Source organism: Vombatus ursinus, unplaced genomic scaffold (genome assembly GCF_900497805.2).
Source record: "Vombatus ursinus unplaced genomic scaffold, bare-nosed wombat genome assembly UNPS02014807.1, whole genome shotgun sequence".
Classification (NCBI taxonomy): domain Eukaryota; kingdom Metazoa; phylum Chordata; class Mammalia; order Diprotodontia; family Vombatidae; genus Vombatus; species Vombatus ursinus.
Window position 1 is genome coordinate 50,528,616 of NW_020954585.1, and position 18,184 is coordinate 50,546,799.

The 18,184-nt window shown below is 46.4% G+C and overlaps 1 protein-coding gene across 1 annotated transcript in view; it reads left to right on the forward strand.

Annotated features, from left to right (window-relative positions):
* Positions 1 to 13,930, forward strand: part of TTYH3 (tweety family member 3) — a 185,932-nt gene extending 172,002 nt beyond the window's left edge. Inside the window, exons 13-14 of the mRNA XM_027874545.1 lie at positions 1,329 to 1,404; positions 9,971 to 13,930. Of these exons, the coding sequence (XP_027730346.1) occupies positions 1,329 to 1,404; positions 9,971 to 10,042 (148 nt within the window). The 3' untranslated portion in view covers positions 10,043 to 13,930. The remainder of the gene's footprint in view (positions 1 to 1,328; positions 1,405 to 9,970) is intronic.
* The last annotated feature ends 4,254 nt before the right edge of the window (positions 13,931 to 18,184 follow it).

Below are 18,184 nucleotides of genomic sequence, written 5' to 3' on the forward strand. Positions count from 1 at the left end.
TCCTCATGTGTCCTTATTCCAAATAGTTCTCTGAGGGAGGTGCTATTATTGTTCCATTTTGCAAAGGAAGAAACCGAGGCTAAAACTGGAGTAGTTTGCCTGGAGTCAGACAGCTAGTAAAATATTTGAGGTAGGATTTGAACGCAAGTCTTCCTGACTCTGAGTCCAACACTATCATTGTGCCATCTAGCTGCCTCTTAACATCACGGATGGCGTGCCTTGTTACCCCTTGAATGGACATTAAAATGGGACTTTGAAAGAGCTGAAAATTGAGTCCAAAGACTGAGTTCTGTTTCTGACTCACGTGTACTATGTGAAGGGAAGGATTAAATGATTCCTAAAGTCCTTTCTAGCTCTAACAAGCAGCATGCTTAAAAAATGATAAGAGAGGGATATATTGGGAATTGAAGATGAGGTTGAAACAAATGTTATCGGGGCACTAGGGCCCTGGAGTCAAGAGGATTTGAGTTCAAATCCAGCCTCTCTCTCTCTCTTACTAACTGTGTGACCATTATTAAGTCAACAAACCCTCTGAACCCCAATTTCCTCCTATTTAAATGGGGATAATACACAGCATCAACTGTAAATTGCTGTACCAGTGAGAGTTATTGTTGTTAGAGGCTGGTGAGGGAGTAGGACTGTGCTGAGAGTATGGTCATCACTGGAGGCTCAATTGGGGGGGGACGGGACCTGCCTCCCTCTCTCTTCCCCAACCCCCTCCCCCGATTTGGACAGCACAGGTGTCCATTTGTTCCAAATCCATGATTGAAAACCTTGACAAAATACCTAATGAGCTAAGCAGAGCCAAGAAAACTATATACACAATCACTCCAGCAGCCTAGGTGGCAAAAACAACCTCCACCCAACAATCCAAATGAGTGTTGCAATATTGCAAAGGACAGGCTTGGTTCCAAAGAAAAGATAGGAGAAGATCCTTCCCCTCACTCTTTGTAGAGGTGCTGGGGAGTGGGTCCACCAGTGTGGACCCTTACATAGAATGTTAGATTTTTTTCAAAGTTTTGATAGGTTTTGCTGACTTTTCCCCTCTTTTCCCTCTTTAATTGTTTTTATTTTTGTTATAAGATATGAGTCTTTGAGAGGGAAGAAGAAGAGAGATTTAAAAATAAAAGATATCAGTAAAAATATGTTTTTTGCAAGTGGGGTTACAAAAATACCTGGTTCCTGTGAAGCAGGATCCTAAGTACCCAAGGGAATAATAGGAGATACTTTTTTTTCACAGTTGTGGGGATGGGAAGGGGGAATCCCCCAAAGGGCTTGCAAGGCCATGGTTAACTCACACAAGTTCACATTCTTGCCCTTTTCCACAGGAGCCAGAATGCGAATTTCCAGAACCCTCGATGTGAGAACACCCCTCTGATTGGCCGAGAATCCCCACCGCCTTCAGTAAGTCTAACTCTACCCAGAGCATTAAGAGACAGAGCAGAGCCATGGCCTGGAGCCTCTGGCACACCTCAACCCTGGGGAGCACCAGCTGTGTGTCCCCCCTCATTTGTACCCAAGGTTCTACATGGTGGTCAACTCAAGGCCTCCACCCAGGCTGCACATGGAGGCCTCCAGGATGGGGGAAGGCCACCCATATCTCTGGCTTTCTCTTTTCTGACTTGTCTTTGGTTCAGCTGCAGTTTTATGTCTTGGGAAAAGTGGGGATGGAAAGGTAACATGGATAGCTCTTTCCCCAAGAGCATCTGTGAAAAGGTCTTTGGGACAGGGAGAGGGGAAGGGACCTGATGAGGCTCCTGTCTCAAATTGGGAGGTAGCAAATCCCTCCTCTTGAGTTGGATTTTATTTCTTCTCACATCCAGGCTCAGACAGGCAGCCCCGACCCTGAGGGCATTGGGCCTAGTCATAGACCCAGTATGGGTCAGCTTAAGTGCTGAGCCATCTCAGCTGCTAGACTGGCCACCCTGGCAGGGTCTACTCAGGAGTTTGAGGCCTGGTGGTCAAAGTGCAGCAGGCTCTTGGTGGAATATAAGGTCTTGGAATTAAAAATGGCAGCAGACCGTGACACGGTGAGTAGGTGGGAATAGGGAAGACTTGGGTCCCTTACATGGACCCCAAAGGACCGGGGGAGATATGATACAATCCGTTCTCTGCCTCTTTCTGAATTTATATCATCCTGGTTCTGTCTTCCCCTCTGGAGGAGAGGGCGTTTTTCCTTTCTCAGCCTTGTGACTTCTATTGCCACCAAGACAAATGAGTTTTTCTCCACAGGCCTGCAAGTCTCATCTGTTGACTTAGGCGGTTGCTCATGAATTTCAAAATATAGGTGAATGTAAGTTGTGGGGCCTGGGTGGTGGGGAGAGATGCTGGCAAGAGAATTTGTCCAGCTCAGTGGACAGATAGGGAAGAAGCTCCTGGATATCAAACAAGGTAGATTAGAAGGTCTTCTCCCAGGCAGGAAGCATCACCTCCAGCCCTTGGGAAAAAGGGAGAGGACCCTGAAAAGGGACAGAGTTTTCCACCTGATATAGTAGAACTAGTCTTCTTTTCATTTTCCAAGTCAAGAAATGTCAGGAAGGCAGAACAGACTACCTGCCCCTCACCCTCCAACCCTATCTACATAGACTGCCCAAGTCATCCAGGCATTTCACTCATTCATTCATTCAATCAACCAAGAGATATGCTATGAGTATCCACCATGTGCCCTGGACCGTAAGGTATAAAAGAAGTTAGTATGTGATGGGGCCTGCCCATTAGGAGCTTATAGTCCATCTGGGAAAGGACGGAAACAGTTACATTACAATATAAGGCAATATATGATGAAGGCCACAGTGAGTAGTACACATACTGTAAGATCTCCTGGAAGAGAGAGCTCAGAGGTAGGTAGGCAGGTAGAGCAGTCAAAGAGTCCTTCATGAAGAAGGGAAACATTGAGTTGGGTCTTTTGAAGGCTCGGTAAGACCTGCAAGCAGAGAGGAGAGATGATGAGTCAAGCCCAAGCCCCTGCAGCGTGGTCAGTGTGGCATGGTCAGCAGCCTCTACTACTGGAGGGGAAAAGGAGAGATGGAAAGAAGTCACTCCCCATTGGGGGCAATACTGCAGTGACACGTCTGGGTGATGGATGAGTCTGTTCTGGTTGTCTTCTGCTCTCTCCTCTTTCCCCCATGCCCCCATCACTCCTGTCCTCCTTCCCTCGTTCCTTCTGTCCTTCCCTCCCTCCCCATTCCTGCAGGGGGTCTGTGCCCTTCTGCCCATCATGGACCCATCTCGCTTGCTCTGTGTTTTTCATGCCAGTTGAGGCTGCCCTCTCTTTTTTCTCTCTCTCCTGCGACATCACAGCTATATCTGGCTGCCATGGACAATAGTAGCCATATGAGCTGGCAGCTTAAGCCCTCGGACAGTTCAAGGACGTACTGGTAACAGCAGCGCCCTCAAATGGAACAGGTACTGAAATAAGGTCCTTCTCGCTCCACCTCTTCCTTCCATCCCTGCACTGTCCTCCTCCCCGTCCTCTTCCTCTTCCTTCTCCCCGTTTTAGCCAAAGCCTTTACTTTTCACCTTTACTTCCATCTTTGCACCCTCCTCCACACCCTTCCCACCAGGGGCAAAGCCCATTGCAAGACTCAGCCAGGGGTGGGCCAAGGAGGCAGCATCCACCTCTGGGTCCCAGGCCCCAGCTGCCCATGAGCCCCTTGGCCTGCAGGGCACCTAGTCATGCCCCCTCTCTGCTCTCATGCCATGCCTGGAGCTTGTGAACTGCTGCTGTTGTCCTCACTGTGAGAGAAAAGGCCCCTTTCCCCCGAGGACATCCCAGTTATCCTTTTTAGGAGTCAGATAGAGCGTGATTTCTTTCCTGGCCCCATCACCCCAGGTGGCCCCCTTGCTGGACTGATATAGACTTGACCCACATCACCAGTGGTGTCTTGGTAAATGTTTAAAAACCAGTTCACCAAAAAACCAACGATACCACAATAGTAACCACCACACATGCACACTAATGCTTTCCCATTGCTTTCTTAAGGTGTGTGACCTTGGTCAAGTCACTTTCCTTTCTCAACCTCGGTTTCCTTATCTGTAAAATGAGGGTAATAGAACCTACCTTACAAGGTTGTTGTGAGAATCAAGGTGTCAACCTTTAAAGCATTGTTTAAATGCTAGCTGTCATTATTATTATTATTATTATTATTATTATTATTATTACTTTGAACAGCATGGTAGCACAGACTTCATCTAAAAAAGCTATAGGAGCCACAAGAAATTTTTAAGTACTTGTGATAAATTCTGACCAAACCAAGAATTAAAAACAAAAGAATTCCTACTAAGAGAAATACTTTTGGGGCAGCTAGGTGGCACAGTGGATAGAGTAGTGGCCCTGGAGTCAGGAGGAGCTGAGTTCAAATCTGGCCTCAAACACTAGCTGTGTGACCCTGGGCAAGCCACTTAACCCCGATTGCCTCCTCCCTCCCAAAAAAATGAATAAGAGAATTACTTTCAAGTTGATCTCCTCAAACCCTGTGAAACCTCATGATTTCAACCTCCCTATAAATTCTGCCCCCCCCCCCCACCCTAAGGCTCTCAGTTCATGACTCTGGCCTATTCTACCACACACATATTTCCTTTGTTCCTGGTATTCAGGGGAAGAGACAAAGGGACTGTTCCAGGCACTACAGCTCTGATCACTCAGTGGGATCAGCCAGGTATGATCTCAGATAAACTGAGTCATGGGCAAGTGGGGGTAGAGGGGAGAGAGAGAGAGAGATGAGAAAGAGAGAGAGAGGTGAGAGAGAGAAAGAGAGAGAGCACACCCAGAGAAGGGCAGCTGCTGGGAGATAGGTGGGCCTTCCCCTTATGGCTGGGGTGGGCTTGGTGTCGGTGCCATACTAAGTCACTGTCTGTTTCATCTGTGTGTCAGAAGGTCTGAGTTGCTCCTTTTCCATTGTCCTTTTCCCTAATTCTCTCCTTCCTCTGCTCTCACCTCCCTCTGGATGCCATGGTCGCCTGCTTGGGTTGCATCTTGGTTTGGGGGCTCTGCTGGGTTGGGGGGCTCTCCAGGACAGGGGCTCCCCCAGCTCCAGGGCACCTGGAGGTGGAGCATGGCCAGGAATGCCAAGGCCTGGCCTGCCCTCTGCATGTTGCTGGTGCTTTGTGGAATGACCTGGCTCCATTCTTCCTCCCCCTTACCACTCCCTATGCCATCTGCTCTGAGCGCTTCTTGCTTCTTCCTTACCCCCACAGGTGCCCTGGCAGTGCCTGGGCAGGGCTGGGTATGATCCCCAGCCCCGCTGTGATGGGCATGTTACCTAGGACTGGTCTTATATAGACTTAGTCTGTCTTTGCTTTAGAAAGCAACCACTTCTTCCTACCAGCTGTGTTCTAGTAGGAAAAATGCTGGGCTAGGAGTGGGGAGGGCTGTGTTGAGTCCTGTCTGTGCTTCATGTGACCTAAAGCTAATTATTTAGTTTTCCTGTGCCTCAATGTCCTTTTCTGTAAAATGGAGATGATCCTTCTTGGGGAATATTTATGGGAATAAAATTTAAAAATCACTACAAAAGCACTTTTGGAAAGTTATAAACTCATTGTAGGAATGCAATAGATTATTGGATTTGCTTTATTACCGGTGAAGGACGTTCCACTTGGAAGCTTCTCATTGTCTAAGGGCCTCCTTCCCCTTATGCATGTACAGAGACCCCCTTTGCCCTTGGCTTCATGTTATAGTCCACAGTTCATGTTATAGTCCATGGTTCATGTTATAGTCCATGTTAGAGCACTCAGCCTGAGAGGTTCGCACAGCGAGGGTAGCAGCTGGTGGTCATAGGGCTAGGCTTTCATGGGGCATTTTCCCATACACAGTCTAGAGCTGCTATTGCTACATGGGTTGCAGCCTGCAGACATCACACGTCATGCAAAAATGCCCACAGAAGGTCCCTGTGCCAGCCGTTGGCCTTCCTATCTCTATGGTCACCTCTTCCCTGTGCCCGGAGTATTTAAATGCCCATTCACTGAATGGGACAGTTGAAGCAAGGTAATCTGGGAAGGACTTGATGGCCTTGAATAACTGAGTTATTTAATTCAGGAGTTTCCATTTTATTAATGGTTTCCTTCAACCCAGAACTGTTCACAGGTAACAAAGTGGCCTATCATGAACTTGGTTCCATCCTTTGTGCCATTCAGCAGAGATGTAGTTGAAGGAGACTCAGTGAGAAAAGAAAGGAAAAGCAGAGATCATAATAACCCTACAGGAACACATCATTCCTAAGTCACCCCAAGCAGACTAGTTACAGGTTTGACCTCAGAGCCTACTGCTGGGTGAGAAGAGAAGGATTCATAGGTAGGTTTTCCCCATCTTCTCAGGGTAGGGTTCTAGTCTATAGCTGAGGAAGTTGGATTGTATCCTTGGGACATCTATCCATCTATCCATCCATCCTTCCACTCATCCACTCGTCCATCTATCCATCCATCCTTCCACTCATCCACTTGTCCATCTATCCATCCATACATTCATCCATCCATCCATCTATCCATTCACCCATCCATCCATCCACTTGTCCATCCATCCATCCATACATTCATCCACTAAGTGTTTACTAGTCCCATAGCAGCTCTTGCCACATGATTTTGTTATAGTTGGGAAGATCAAGTCCAGCCTCCATTCTTTTAGCCACTGAAGCACAGAAGGTTTCAGGGTATTCTCTGGATTTTGGATGCATGGTATCTAACTCTGAGGGAGTTCATCTTGTCCTACCTTCTCCAACCTTCCATGAATCTGCTTGACAATGACTTAACAGAGAGGAGGTAGGGCTTCTGGTCTTGCTTGCTTTTTGTCTCATGGACCTAACACTTTCTCCTTTTACCTAGTTCGGGGGCCTTTCCTTTTAGACATTGTTTAAGGGGTGTCATTTTTGACAGACTTCTGAGACATGCAACCTTGGGTTCCTTTCCTCCCAGATCTGTCATGTCTCATCGTGGGTCCATCCTCCTCTTGCTTAGAAGTGGTTTGTGTGGCCACCAGGAAGGACTTCTTGTCTCCTGCCTTAGAAAGATTCAATCTCTTCTCCACCATTTTCATAGAGTGTGAGAAAATTATGTCTGAAAGAGACCTTAGGGTCATCTAGCCAAATCCCCTACTTCACTATAGCAGGATTTGAACCCTTGATCTCAGTCCCCTAGTTCCTTCCCTAGTCTTAGAGTCTTCTACCGATGAAGATGGAGGCATCCACTTCACCTTCAACCTTCAGGAAGTAGACCTGCCAGTTGAAGTGTTTACAAGGATTTCTCCTGTGCTTGTTTCCAGTACCCTTGGATTTACTCCTTAATTCTTCATCTTAGACCGTAGTCTCTTCCTGTCTTTCCATTAGCCCCTCTGGTATCCAGTCTCTTCTTTGACTTGATGCACCTCCGTAAGCCTTCACAAAAGGCCAGCTTCCTGTGTAGAATACCAACTATTAGTATTGTCTTGCCACCTTCTCCCTTGCCAGCAGCTATTTCCTGAACCTTGCTCCCACTTAGGTAATGCTCACTTTGCTTTGAGAAATAGAATCCTTTGGCCTTTCCATGTGGCCAAAAAGCGAAGGGATAGGGGCAGCTAAAGGAGGCTGTGGATTCTTTATACCCTAGAGAACCTCAAGAAGACAGTGGGTGACTATCTGGCCCTGGCTGGATTAGGGCTTTCCTCCTGCCTGAAGGGGAATGAATTTGACTCTAACTATAAGAAGTTTCTCCCAGCATTCTAGTTCTTGACCTTTCTCTGCAGGCTGGGGTATGTGACAGAGGAAGAGCCTGGAGAAAACTTTGTCAGGGATTATAACATCATCACAGCCCTGGATCAGTGTGAATGTCTCCCCCACCGGTAACAGGAGGCCAGTGGGAGGAGCGACTTCTTGGGGCAATAGCTGACAGTCATGTCCTGCTTAAGAGAAATTTCCATGGTGGTTTGGGGGAGAAGTATCCCCAAAGAGTCTTTCCCCTTTTCTTTTTTTGATGAGATCTTTTTAGGAATAATCCCAGGAGGGATATGGAAAGGATATGGAGGATATGGAAGAATCCTCTTCCATAAACTACAACCTAGGTTGCAATACTCTGGGATGTCCTAGGAGCACCTGAGGCTTCTTCTGACAGCCTCAATACTAGACTCAAATTTGAATTTTACCCTTTAGAGCAGGGTCCTTAACCTTATTTTTTGTGTCTTGGCCCACAATTTGTCAGTCTGGTGAAGCCTATGAACCCCTTCTCAGAATAATGTTTTTAAATGTATTAAATAAAATATATAGAATTACATAGGAAACTAATTATGTTGAAATACCATTGGCAAAGTATTTAAAAGTTTACCAACCCCAGGTTAAGAACTCCTGCTTTAGAATGATTTCACCTATCTCAAGAAACATGAAAAGTAAGCCTTGCTTACTTTCTAAATCTGAAGAGGCCAATGTGGAATAACTGTATCTAGGAAGCAGAGAACTTGGGAGTCTATACCCAGCATGGCCATTTACTGGTCTTGACCTTGGGCAAATCACTTAAAGTCTCTGGCCTCGATTTCTTTCTTTGTAAAATGAAAGAGGAGGTGGATGAGAGAGATGATCTCTAAGATCCCTTCTACCTTTGACATTTTTCTGTAATGTTAGGGCTTATTCAGAATTTCTGGATGTTCCCCAACCTGAGATCATATTCCCCTGGAGTACTGTGAAAGCTGCATGATACCAGATGGCAGGAGGAATGTCCCCCTCTCCTAGTTTAGAGGCCAGGGCAGTACTAGATGCCAGGCCATTGCTTCCTCTTGGGCAGGCTTACTGCTTTGGGAGGGTAGTTGTATCCCTGGCCAATTCCACCTACATCTTTGCCAACTCCAACACCTGGATAGAGGGTGAGAGAGAAGGAGGGGGAGAGAGGAGAGAGACAAAGAGGGAGAGAGAAAGGAGAAAAGGGGAGAGAGGAGGAGAGAAAGGGGGAGAGAGAAGGAGGAGAGAGAGAAAAGGATAGGGAAGAGAGAGATGAGAGAAAGGGGGAGGGGGAGACAGGAGAGAAAGAAGAAAGAGGAGATAGAGGAGAGAAAGGGGGAGAGAGGAGGAAAGAGAGGGAGAGAGAGAGAAAGAAGGATAGGGAAGAGAGAGATGAGAGAAAGGGGGAGAGAGGAGAGAAAGGGGAAAGAGGAGGAGAGGGGGGAGAGATGAGAGAAAGACAGGGAAAGAGAGAGGAGGGGGAAGAGAGAGAAAGAAAGGGGGCGAGAGAGGGAAAGCATGCTAGTGGGGTGGCCTCTGTGGGTCCCTGGCATGTGGCACCAGGGCTCCAGTCTTTCATCTGGGAGACAGAATGTGGCCTTGTTTTGTCCTTCAGGCTTAGAGATTGCACACTGCCTCTAGAAAAACATCATGGCCTAGTGGACAGAGAACTGGACTTGGAATGGGGAAAAGTTGAGTTCAAGTCCTGACTCTGGTATTCCCTGGTTGTCTGACTCTGGACAAGTCACTGAGCTCCTCCATGCTCAGTTCTCTAGGACGATGTCACATCTCGGTGCCAGCCTTCATTGGTAGAGGGAGTTTCCTTGCCTGCTAGTTTCCCATACAAATGAAATGAAATTACAGGTCAAAACCAGAAAAGCAACAACAAACAAAAACTGTCCTGATTCTCATAACTCCAATTCTGGGCCCATAGCTCAGGAATTGAAGCCAGGAAGGATATTGCCCCCTTTGTGATTTTTGATGAAGAGCATGTCATGTTGGTTACCCTCCTTTGGGTCTCTCAAGTGGATGCTGACCCCTGGTGAGGAAGGCAGAGGACTGGCCCCTCACGGTGCCCAGGAGTGACTCAGAGGGTGACAGACGTGCTGCTTTGACCCTTGGCTAGGCTTTGTTATTTGGCTGGGCACAAAGATCAGGGGAAATCAGGTCTCTGGAAACGCAGAGCTGATGATGTTGACAGAAGCTGGGCTTGCTCTGGACACGCATTCCCTCCCAACAAAGCTGTCTTGACACTGATTTTTTTTGTTTGTTTTGTTTTGTTTTGTTTCTTCTTCTAGTACACCTCCAGCATGAGAGCCAAATACCTCGCTACCAACCAACCTCGCCCTGACTCCAGCAGCGGGCATTAGACACCGATCGCAAATGTGCCAACTGCCCCCCTGCCCCCCTGTGCTCCCTTGCCAAACCCACTCTGCTTCCCTCCCTCCACTCCTCCTGATGCTGGCGCTGTACCTCCCACTTCTGCTGCTCCCAGCATCTGGCCACTGGGACCCTGAGAGGCCAAGGACCACCAGGGAATGAGCCCAGTGAGAGGGCAGGGGCTCCTGGGGCAGCTAAGGACTTACCTTCCAGCCTCCGTGAGCTGCACAGGCCACGGGCCCAGATTCATGTGCTTCTTCCATAAGCCAAATGGGAATATATTAACAGATCAGTTTCCTACTCCTCTTCCATCTCTGTCCCTTCTGCAGAAGGAAAAGATGCTTTGGAGGTCTGGGCTCTGGAGTGATTCCTAACGGTGCTTCTCATTCATTCTGGACCAGCTTCAAGTTATGAGGGCTTTGAGTCCAGGGTGTCCTTGTCCTGGTCAGGAAAACAGTCTCATATGCATCCTTTTGTGACCCAAACATACATGCACTGACCCAGTCGTACACATGCCCATGCTGACCCAAACACCCTCACTTTGACCTAAATGTGTACCCTTACACTGACCCAGATAGATGCTCACTTGGACACATATTCTTTTTACCATCAAATAGAAGTTCCCTCACGCACACCTCTTCCACACCTAACATACACACACTTTCTGTCTCTGTGTCTCTGTTTTCATCTCTCTGTCTGTCTGTCTCTCTTTGTCCGTCTCTCTCACGCATGCATGTACGCACCCACGAGCCATGCTTCCTAGCTCACCACTTTTAGCTTCTTGTTAGAGGCCTTAATCCAGAGTTAGTCTCCATCTACAGGGAGGTAGATTGTGAGTCATGGTAAGAACCTCTGCCTCCCCTACCCTTCAAAGTCAACGTCATTTTCTCACTGCCTTCTCTTCCTTTCTCTGGTCCTCACTTTGTCTCCTGGAGCCTCTGAGACAATAGTGTTTAAATTCCTTGTCCGTGTTAGGGTGAGCATCAGGTGCCTGGTGCCAAACCGAAGGCTTGGGCCTGTTTACTTCCTTGGCCTTCCCCTAACCCTGGGTTGCCCCTTTGCCCCTGTCTCCTCTCCAGTGTGGCTATCCAGAATCTACCGGGAGTCAGCAAGAGCTGTCCACCTCCTTGGTGCCAAATTTTTTTTTTTTTTGCACTAATCACATTTGTAATCTCTAGGCAGAACACTTTATTGGTTTTTCCAGAGATATGGGCCAGATGAGAGATCCTTAGGGTATAGTGGTTGCTGCTGGACTACTTCCCTGCTCCCTTCTTTTTTTCATTTTTTTTTTAAACCCAGGAATAGAAGCATTGCACTCCCAGCAAGATCTCTGGGAGGCTGGGATTCAGGTCCCTGCTTCTCTAGGCCTCTGTTTTGTTTGCATCAGAAATAGAAAGCCAAGGACTCATGAGCCAGCTATGAATGGGAGATGTGTCTCCTCCCTCCTCCTCCTGCTCTTCCTGGCTCTAACCACTAACCTCACTTCCCACATGTCCCTGGACTCCTCAGACCCCTGGGCCTGGATGGCAGGGAGGAGCAGGGCCAGGACCAGCGGCTTTGATGGTAGCCTGAGTCCAAGGCCCCTTGCTCCCAGAAGAGATGGTTCAGCCAGGCCAGCACTCCTCCACCTCCACCTCTTCCTCATCCAGAAATGTTACCCACACTGTGGTTTCCAGAATGGAGAAAGCAATGAATGGAGGAAGGGGAGATTTTAATCTTCTACTAATAGGGTAAAATTGCTTCAGCAAAGTGCTCAAGAGAGAAGAGCAGCCGAGATGTTCCTTGTTCCGGAGATTCTATGAGCAGAGTGTGCCTCCAACCAGTCCCAGGCTTTTCAGCCATTCTGAGTGGCCTCTGTGTAGTTGTCCTGTAGACCTGAGAGAAGAGTGACCCACGAGATGGCTGAACAGACGTCTTAAGTTCCTTCTGTCTGAAGTATGAGCTAGGGCTGGCCGCTGAACCTCTGTGTCTCAGTCTCCCTGTCTGTGAAATGGGAATGAGACATCTACCATAAGGTGCTTGCTGCCTTGGTGTGCAGAATACTCATGACATGTTCTGAGTCTGCCATTCTGCCTCCCTTCTCCTTTTTGGCCAGAAAGCTAGGGAGAGCCGCCATCTTCCTTCCCTCTGTCCCACCTCCTCTCCCTCGTACCACCTACCTACTTGGCAAACTGTTTACCAGAGACATGAGGTATCTAGGCCCAAAGAGCCTAGAGTAGATCCAAAGTGCTGGACTGTCAGGGTTGGGGGCCATACCAGAGTCCATCTATCACAGGCCAAAGGGAGCCTAAAATTTTGTGTAGTGAAGAGAGGAAACATCAACTAAAAACTCATGATTGGTCCCTTCTGGGACAGGCAGCTAAGACAAGCAGGTGAGAAGACCCACAATCCCATTTTTACTGAAATGACCCATGCTTACATCTCCCTGGGCCATTTTAAAAATCTCTCCTCTCCTGTCTGTATGCTCCCTACCCCCATTCTGTTCATACCCCTCATTAATGGTCCCTGGGTACTTAAGAGTTAGGCTAGAACAGCAATTTTCAAAGCATAGTCTGGGGACCCATGGGGTAGGACCCTTTCATAGGGTCCTCAAAGAAAAAACTATTTTCATAATGCTAAAATGTTTTCATTTCTAATATGGTAAGCATCCATAGATATGACCCATATATTAGCAAAAGCTCTTTGAAGGGGGTCCTCAGTAATGTTTAAGAAAAATGTAACGGGGTCCTGAGACCTGCTGGGCCTAAAAGAACAAGGGTCACAATGACAACTCTATTTCTGAGAACAAGGAAGTTTCGAGGATGTAAAGGGGTTGGCATGGCCTGTCCTGGGAAGGATTCAAGTTTCACAGGAGCGGCAGGAAGACGAGCCCCATCTGGAGCTAGGTTTTAGGTGGCCAAAGCCCTACTGAACACCCATCACTGACAGCTATAACTACATGCTGCCTCCCCCCCACGCACTTGATGATTCAAAAAAAAAAAGAGCAGGCAGGGCAGTCTCTGTCCAGAGACCTCAGCACTCGACACACAGAACAGGACCACCTGGAATGAAGTCCCTGCAAAGGGAGGTTGTGTTTCAGAGGCCGGAAGAAAGTTGCTGCCTGTGTCAGGGGATCCCTCATGGGAAAAACCAACTTGTGCTATGACAACCTGGTCCGCTACCCCTCTTCTTAAAGGCCTACTTCAAAGGATGCCAGGCTAGGTGGTGGCAACATGATAGCAACAGCACAACCTAGAATCAGTCAGTGGTCCTCCGGTGCCATTGAGAACCTCAGGGGTGTCTGGAAGGGAGATCCTTTGACTCAGCCCCTCATCTGACCTCAGACTCCTTCAGGGAAGGCACCAAGGTTTTCCAAGTCTGGCAAGGTGCCTCTCCCCCGGGGGATGCTGGGATAGCTCCCACCTCCATTCACAGCAGCTCCTTCCAACATCCCTAGCAGTGGAGTTAGGAGCAAGGCAACAATGTCCTATTGGTCCTTCTGGACCTTTTTTTTTTTTTTAACCACTCATGTGAGCTGCTGGCCTCCCATCTCTGGGCCACAGACAACCTCCTGAACATCATCACTAGGAAACCTTGGAAGCTGCCATCAGGAACTTCCTCTGTGTGAAACATCTCCAGTCTCCTCTCTTCCCTTCTATCACTGCATTCTGGACGTGGATGTGATTGAGCCTCGGCTGTCTCTGTGTCTTTTTTTTTAGAAGCACAAACATTAATTATCAGCTTTGTCTGGTATGTTCAGCTTTTTTCCATCGCATCCTGATGAGCAAAAAAAAAAGGAAAAGAAAAAAAAGAACCCACCACTGATCAGACCAACCACCTCCCACAAAAAAAGCAAAAAAGCAAAAAAAAAAAAAAAAGCCCTCCAGTTCAGGGAGGGATGGGGGCCTGTGGACTATTTTTTCCCAAGCACATGGACATCTCCACAATGTGAATGTAAATAGCATGTTGAACTCCTGGGTCCAGTGTTCAAGACTGCATTGTACTCGTTAAAAGAAATCAAACTCCAGACTTGGCTGTGAATTTCTCGTGCTGTCTTGGGAATCTTTAACTGTAGTGTTTGTATCCTGTCTGTAATCTTTTAACTTAGTTAATTTTACTTACCTATATGGAAAAGGAAAAAAAGAGGGGGGGTTCAAACCGAAAACTCAGCACTTGGAATGGGGCTTTTGCAACACCCAAATAGCATCCTAGGCAGACAAAGTGCCTTAGGCCGCTACCTTCAATTGGTTTGAATTATTTTTAACCCCTTCCCTCCCCCAAATGCCTCCCTTGCCCCTCTCAGACCCCAATCTGACTTCTAAATGTAAGTTTTCTTTATCCCAGAAGTCAATGTGTCTTCCATCTGTCCCATGGAACTTATTCCGTGGCCATTACTTGGCAGGGTGAAGAAAAACTAGCCCCAGGGCCATAACAAAGGCAAGGTATCTGGGGCTCTTTCCCAGGGCTCTAAGATTTAGAGGGTGCCAAAAGCACCATCCTAGGATTCTATCTTCCTGGTAACTGCACCCCAGTTGAGCTAGCCTTTCCCCATTCCAGACACAAAAATTTCTAGTTATGTCTGATATTCTCAACTGTTGTAATTTCATTCCTTCTTCTCCTACCCAACCAGAAGGGACTGGGCAGTCATGCATACTCCTGCTTCACTGTGGGCACCCATAGTCTTTGAGTGATCCTGATGGAATAGGAGAGGAAACATTTCAGTTTTCCTTTTAGGGTGGAAATCTTTTTATCTGATTTCAGCCCTAGAAGCCTCACAGGAATGGAGGAGTGAAGACTGGGAGGGAATTTGGATTATCTCCCTCCCAACTTTGGGGATAAAAGGTTTTCATTCACAGCTTCCTCCAAGTGGTTCAACAAAGAGGGAGAGGACAGTCACTAACTGAGTCATATGCAGAATGTACCTAGGAATCCTGGAATATGAAAAGAAATGGGAGTGCTTCTGAATGGAGGTATAAGCCCAGATTTCTTCTGGTGAGGGAGAGAGCAGGGCTTGCTCTGGTCCTCTCTCTATCCCTAGTAGCTCACTAGGCTGAGAGTAGACAGAGGATTCCCTGCTCTTCCGCTCCATCCCTCCCTGGAGTGAATCCTGGCTTTGTTCCTTAGCTTAGCTGGGAAAGATTGTGGCCTAACTCAAGGAAAGTTTGTTTCCCAGCAAACCAGCTGGCCTCACCATCCCCTAATTCACATGTCACTTCTTGTTCAAAGGCTCCCTTATCACCAGTTGGGGTAGAGGGATGTCGTTGAGTGTCTTAGACCCCAGACTGCCCTTCGTGAGTAATTGTCCAAGGCCACTGGAGGACCTTCACCCTCAAACACAATTTAGTTTTGTTCCAATCAAGTTCTTAGAATAAGGGAGTTGATAGAACAACATATTCTCCATTGGTCGCAGCAACTGATCTTCCTGACTTTGCCACAAAGGCAGAGATTGATTGCTGGAAACAAAACGGGATGTAGAAGGAGGAGGGCACCCATTCCTGCTCCCTTTGACATAGAGGGCAGGGAGGTGGGGGGAATGACAAACATCCCTGAGGGCTACCCTCTGTACCCATCTCACTATGCAATTCCAAAACAGCATTTTCCTTCCAGACCCCAAGCCCCATCAATGGATGCCTCCCTTGACCCCAATCAGTTCCCAGAGACCCCCTCAGGGCCAGGCCCCAAGGTCAAGGCCATAGAGAACAGCTTCTCTGATAAGAGGGTGTTGGTGGGGCTTGACTGGTCAACCTGTCCTTGAGCCTTTTGTACTGATTTTGTTTTTGTTGTTTTTAACCATAATGGTTGTATATCATACCACTTTATATGCGTTATATATAATATATAAAATATATGATTTTTTAAGGAAATGCTCAACTTCCTAGTTTTTTTTTTCTCTTGCAAGTCCCTAAACTTGCCCCAACATGTTTTTAAATTGTGAGGGTTGAATTGAGGCTTGAACCTGTTCTTGTATTTTTTTTTTCCTTTAACCTTGGTAGCTTCATGGATGTACTGTAGCTATTTTTTACTGGGTTTTTTGGTTGCTTTATTTTTGTTTTATTCTCTTTTCTTTCCTTTTTTTTGGCAAATACTAAAAACAAAATCTCTTCAATGTAATTTCTGTGGTTTCTATTCAGCTTGGGTTTAATGTTTTAAAATAAACAAATGAAAGAAACAAACCGTCTCCTTTTCTTAAGGGATTTCCTTTTGCTTCTTCTTGATGGCATAGAAAATGACTGGAGAAAGCTGAATTAGTTTTCCCGAAACAGAATGGGTGGAATGACCAGAGATGTTGCACCGAGATCTGAATTGTGATTTTTGCTTATTAGTGAACTGGACAACCTGGGGCCAATATTTCAGGCCTGCATTTACACAAAGATTCGAAAAATGGGTAAAGCCTGAAAAAAAAAAGGGGGCTGGGCTGTGAGATCCAATTTAGCTCTACCAGTGTTTCTCACTGAGTGCTTAAGCAGACATTTGCAAGGCTTCAGACTTTCCCAGTTCCAGAGATGACTGATTGACCAGTGAAGAATGATAGATTTGGAGTCAGGCAGACCCTGCATTCAACACTGCACTGCATTGACTCCCATAGAATTCCATTGCCTTTCCGTTCCTCAACTTTCTCATAGGTAAAATGAGGTGGAGCTTGATGATTTCTGAGGTCCCTCCCAGCTCTAAATCTATTATCATATAATCTTCTGGAGTATGAATTACTCCAGATGGAAAAAGAGAATTACCTGTTGTTGTGATGGGGATGCCCCAGGATGTAGTACAGATAAGTAAGATGACACACATGGATGAATGCCCTATGTTAAAGAGAGGAGTCACCAACCCCAGCTATCCTTCCCAGTCACTGCCATGGGACCCTGGATGGGCCTTTTTAATACTGTGCCCAGAGCGTTGTGGATACTTAAGAAATATATGCAGATTGTCATATAATTGTTGTGTATGGTTTTAGGAAATAGCAGAAAGACCATTCAGCAGCCCAGGAAAAAAAAGCAATCTGGGCTGGTATGTGAAGATGAGAAAGTAAAAAGTTCTTCATTCCAGTGAAAACAAAGGTCCAGTCCCTATCCTAGTCATCACATGATCTGGATGGATCTCACAGAAGTCCCCCCAGGAGTCCATATATTGGGAGCCGCTGTTCTTTGCTCCAGCCAAACTGGCCTAGCCATTGTTCACTGCTCTATCCTAACAACTAAAAAAAAAAAAAAAAAATCACCCTCCAGTCTGGAGAGACCAAGGCCAAGAGGGAATATTACAAGTCTTTAAAGTCATGCCATGGTTGTCATAGTCATAGCTATTTAATGCTATGGTTGGATAAATAGGGAGTGTGGGGCCCCTCGAAGTTCAAAAAAGATAGTCATGGGACAAATAAATAGAGGTATGACATCACACAGTGCATCTCCCATTCCTCTCCTCTCCTCCCTTAGAATAGGCTAGAGTATATAGAGTAAGCTATTCAGGGTATTCTTAAAGTCTTGGTGCAGGCTTAAGCTATCAAAGCTTAAAGCTTCACTAACACCTTTGGGACAGTGTCTGAGTGTGCTCATGTGTATATGTACATAATATACAATGTGAGTCATAAATTCTATATGTAAACATACATTCATGTGTATTATCAATGTGTATTGTACACTTTCAGCTTATGCTATATGTGTTGTACATATACATACACACATGTATATGTATGCATATATGTGTGTGTGTATGTATGTATATATATATGCTTTCAGCCTATACCATAAATATGTGTGTGTTTACTTAAATTATAAATGTTTATGAATACACATATATGGTACAGGTATAGGTATACACACATATGTATTAGGCTGAAAGTCTATCAGGAAGGGTTTAAAAATGGAAAACTAAATATAATGAACAAATATGGCCTTGGGAAAGTGTTGGGGAAAATAAATTTCCCTTCTTTGCAGAGGTGCATCTTTGTGGATGTGGAATGTTGCTTTCCCTATCATTTGATAATCTTTATTAAATGCATATTTTGGGCAAAGCACAGTACATGTTAGTCAATTTTATTGAAATGCTTCCCTTCCCCCTTCTCATTCTTTGTTATGCTGCCGTATCTACCACACAATGCTTATTCCTTATTCTTAAAGAATTTACAATCTCATAGAAGAGTTGGGATGCCCATGACCATA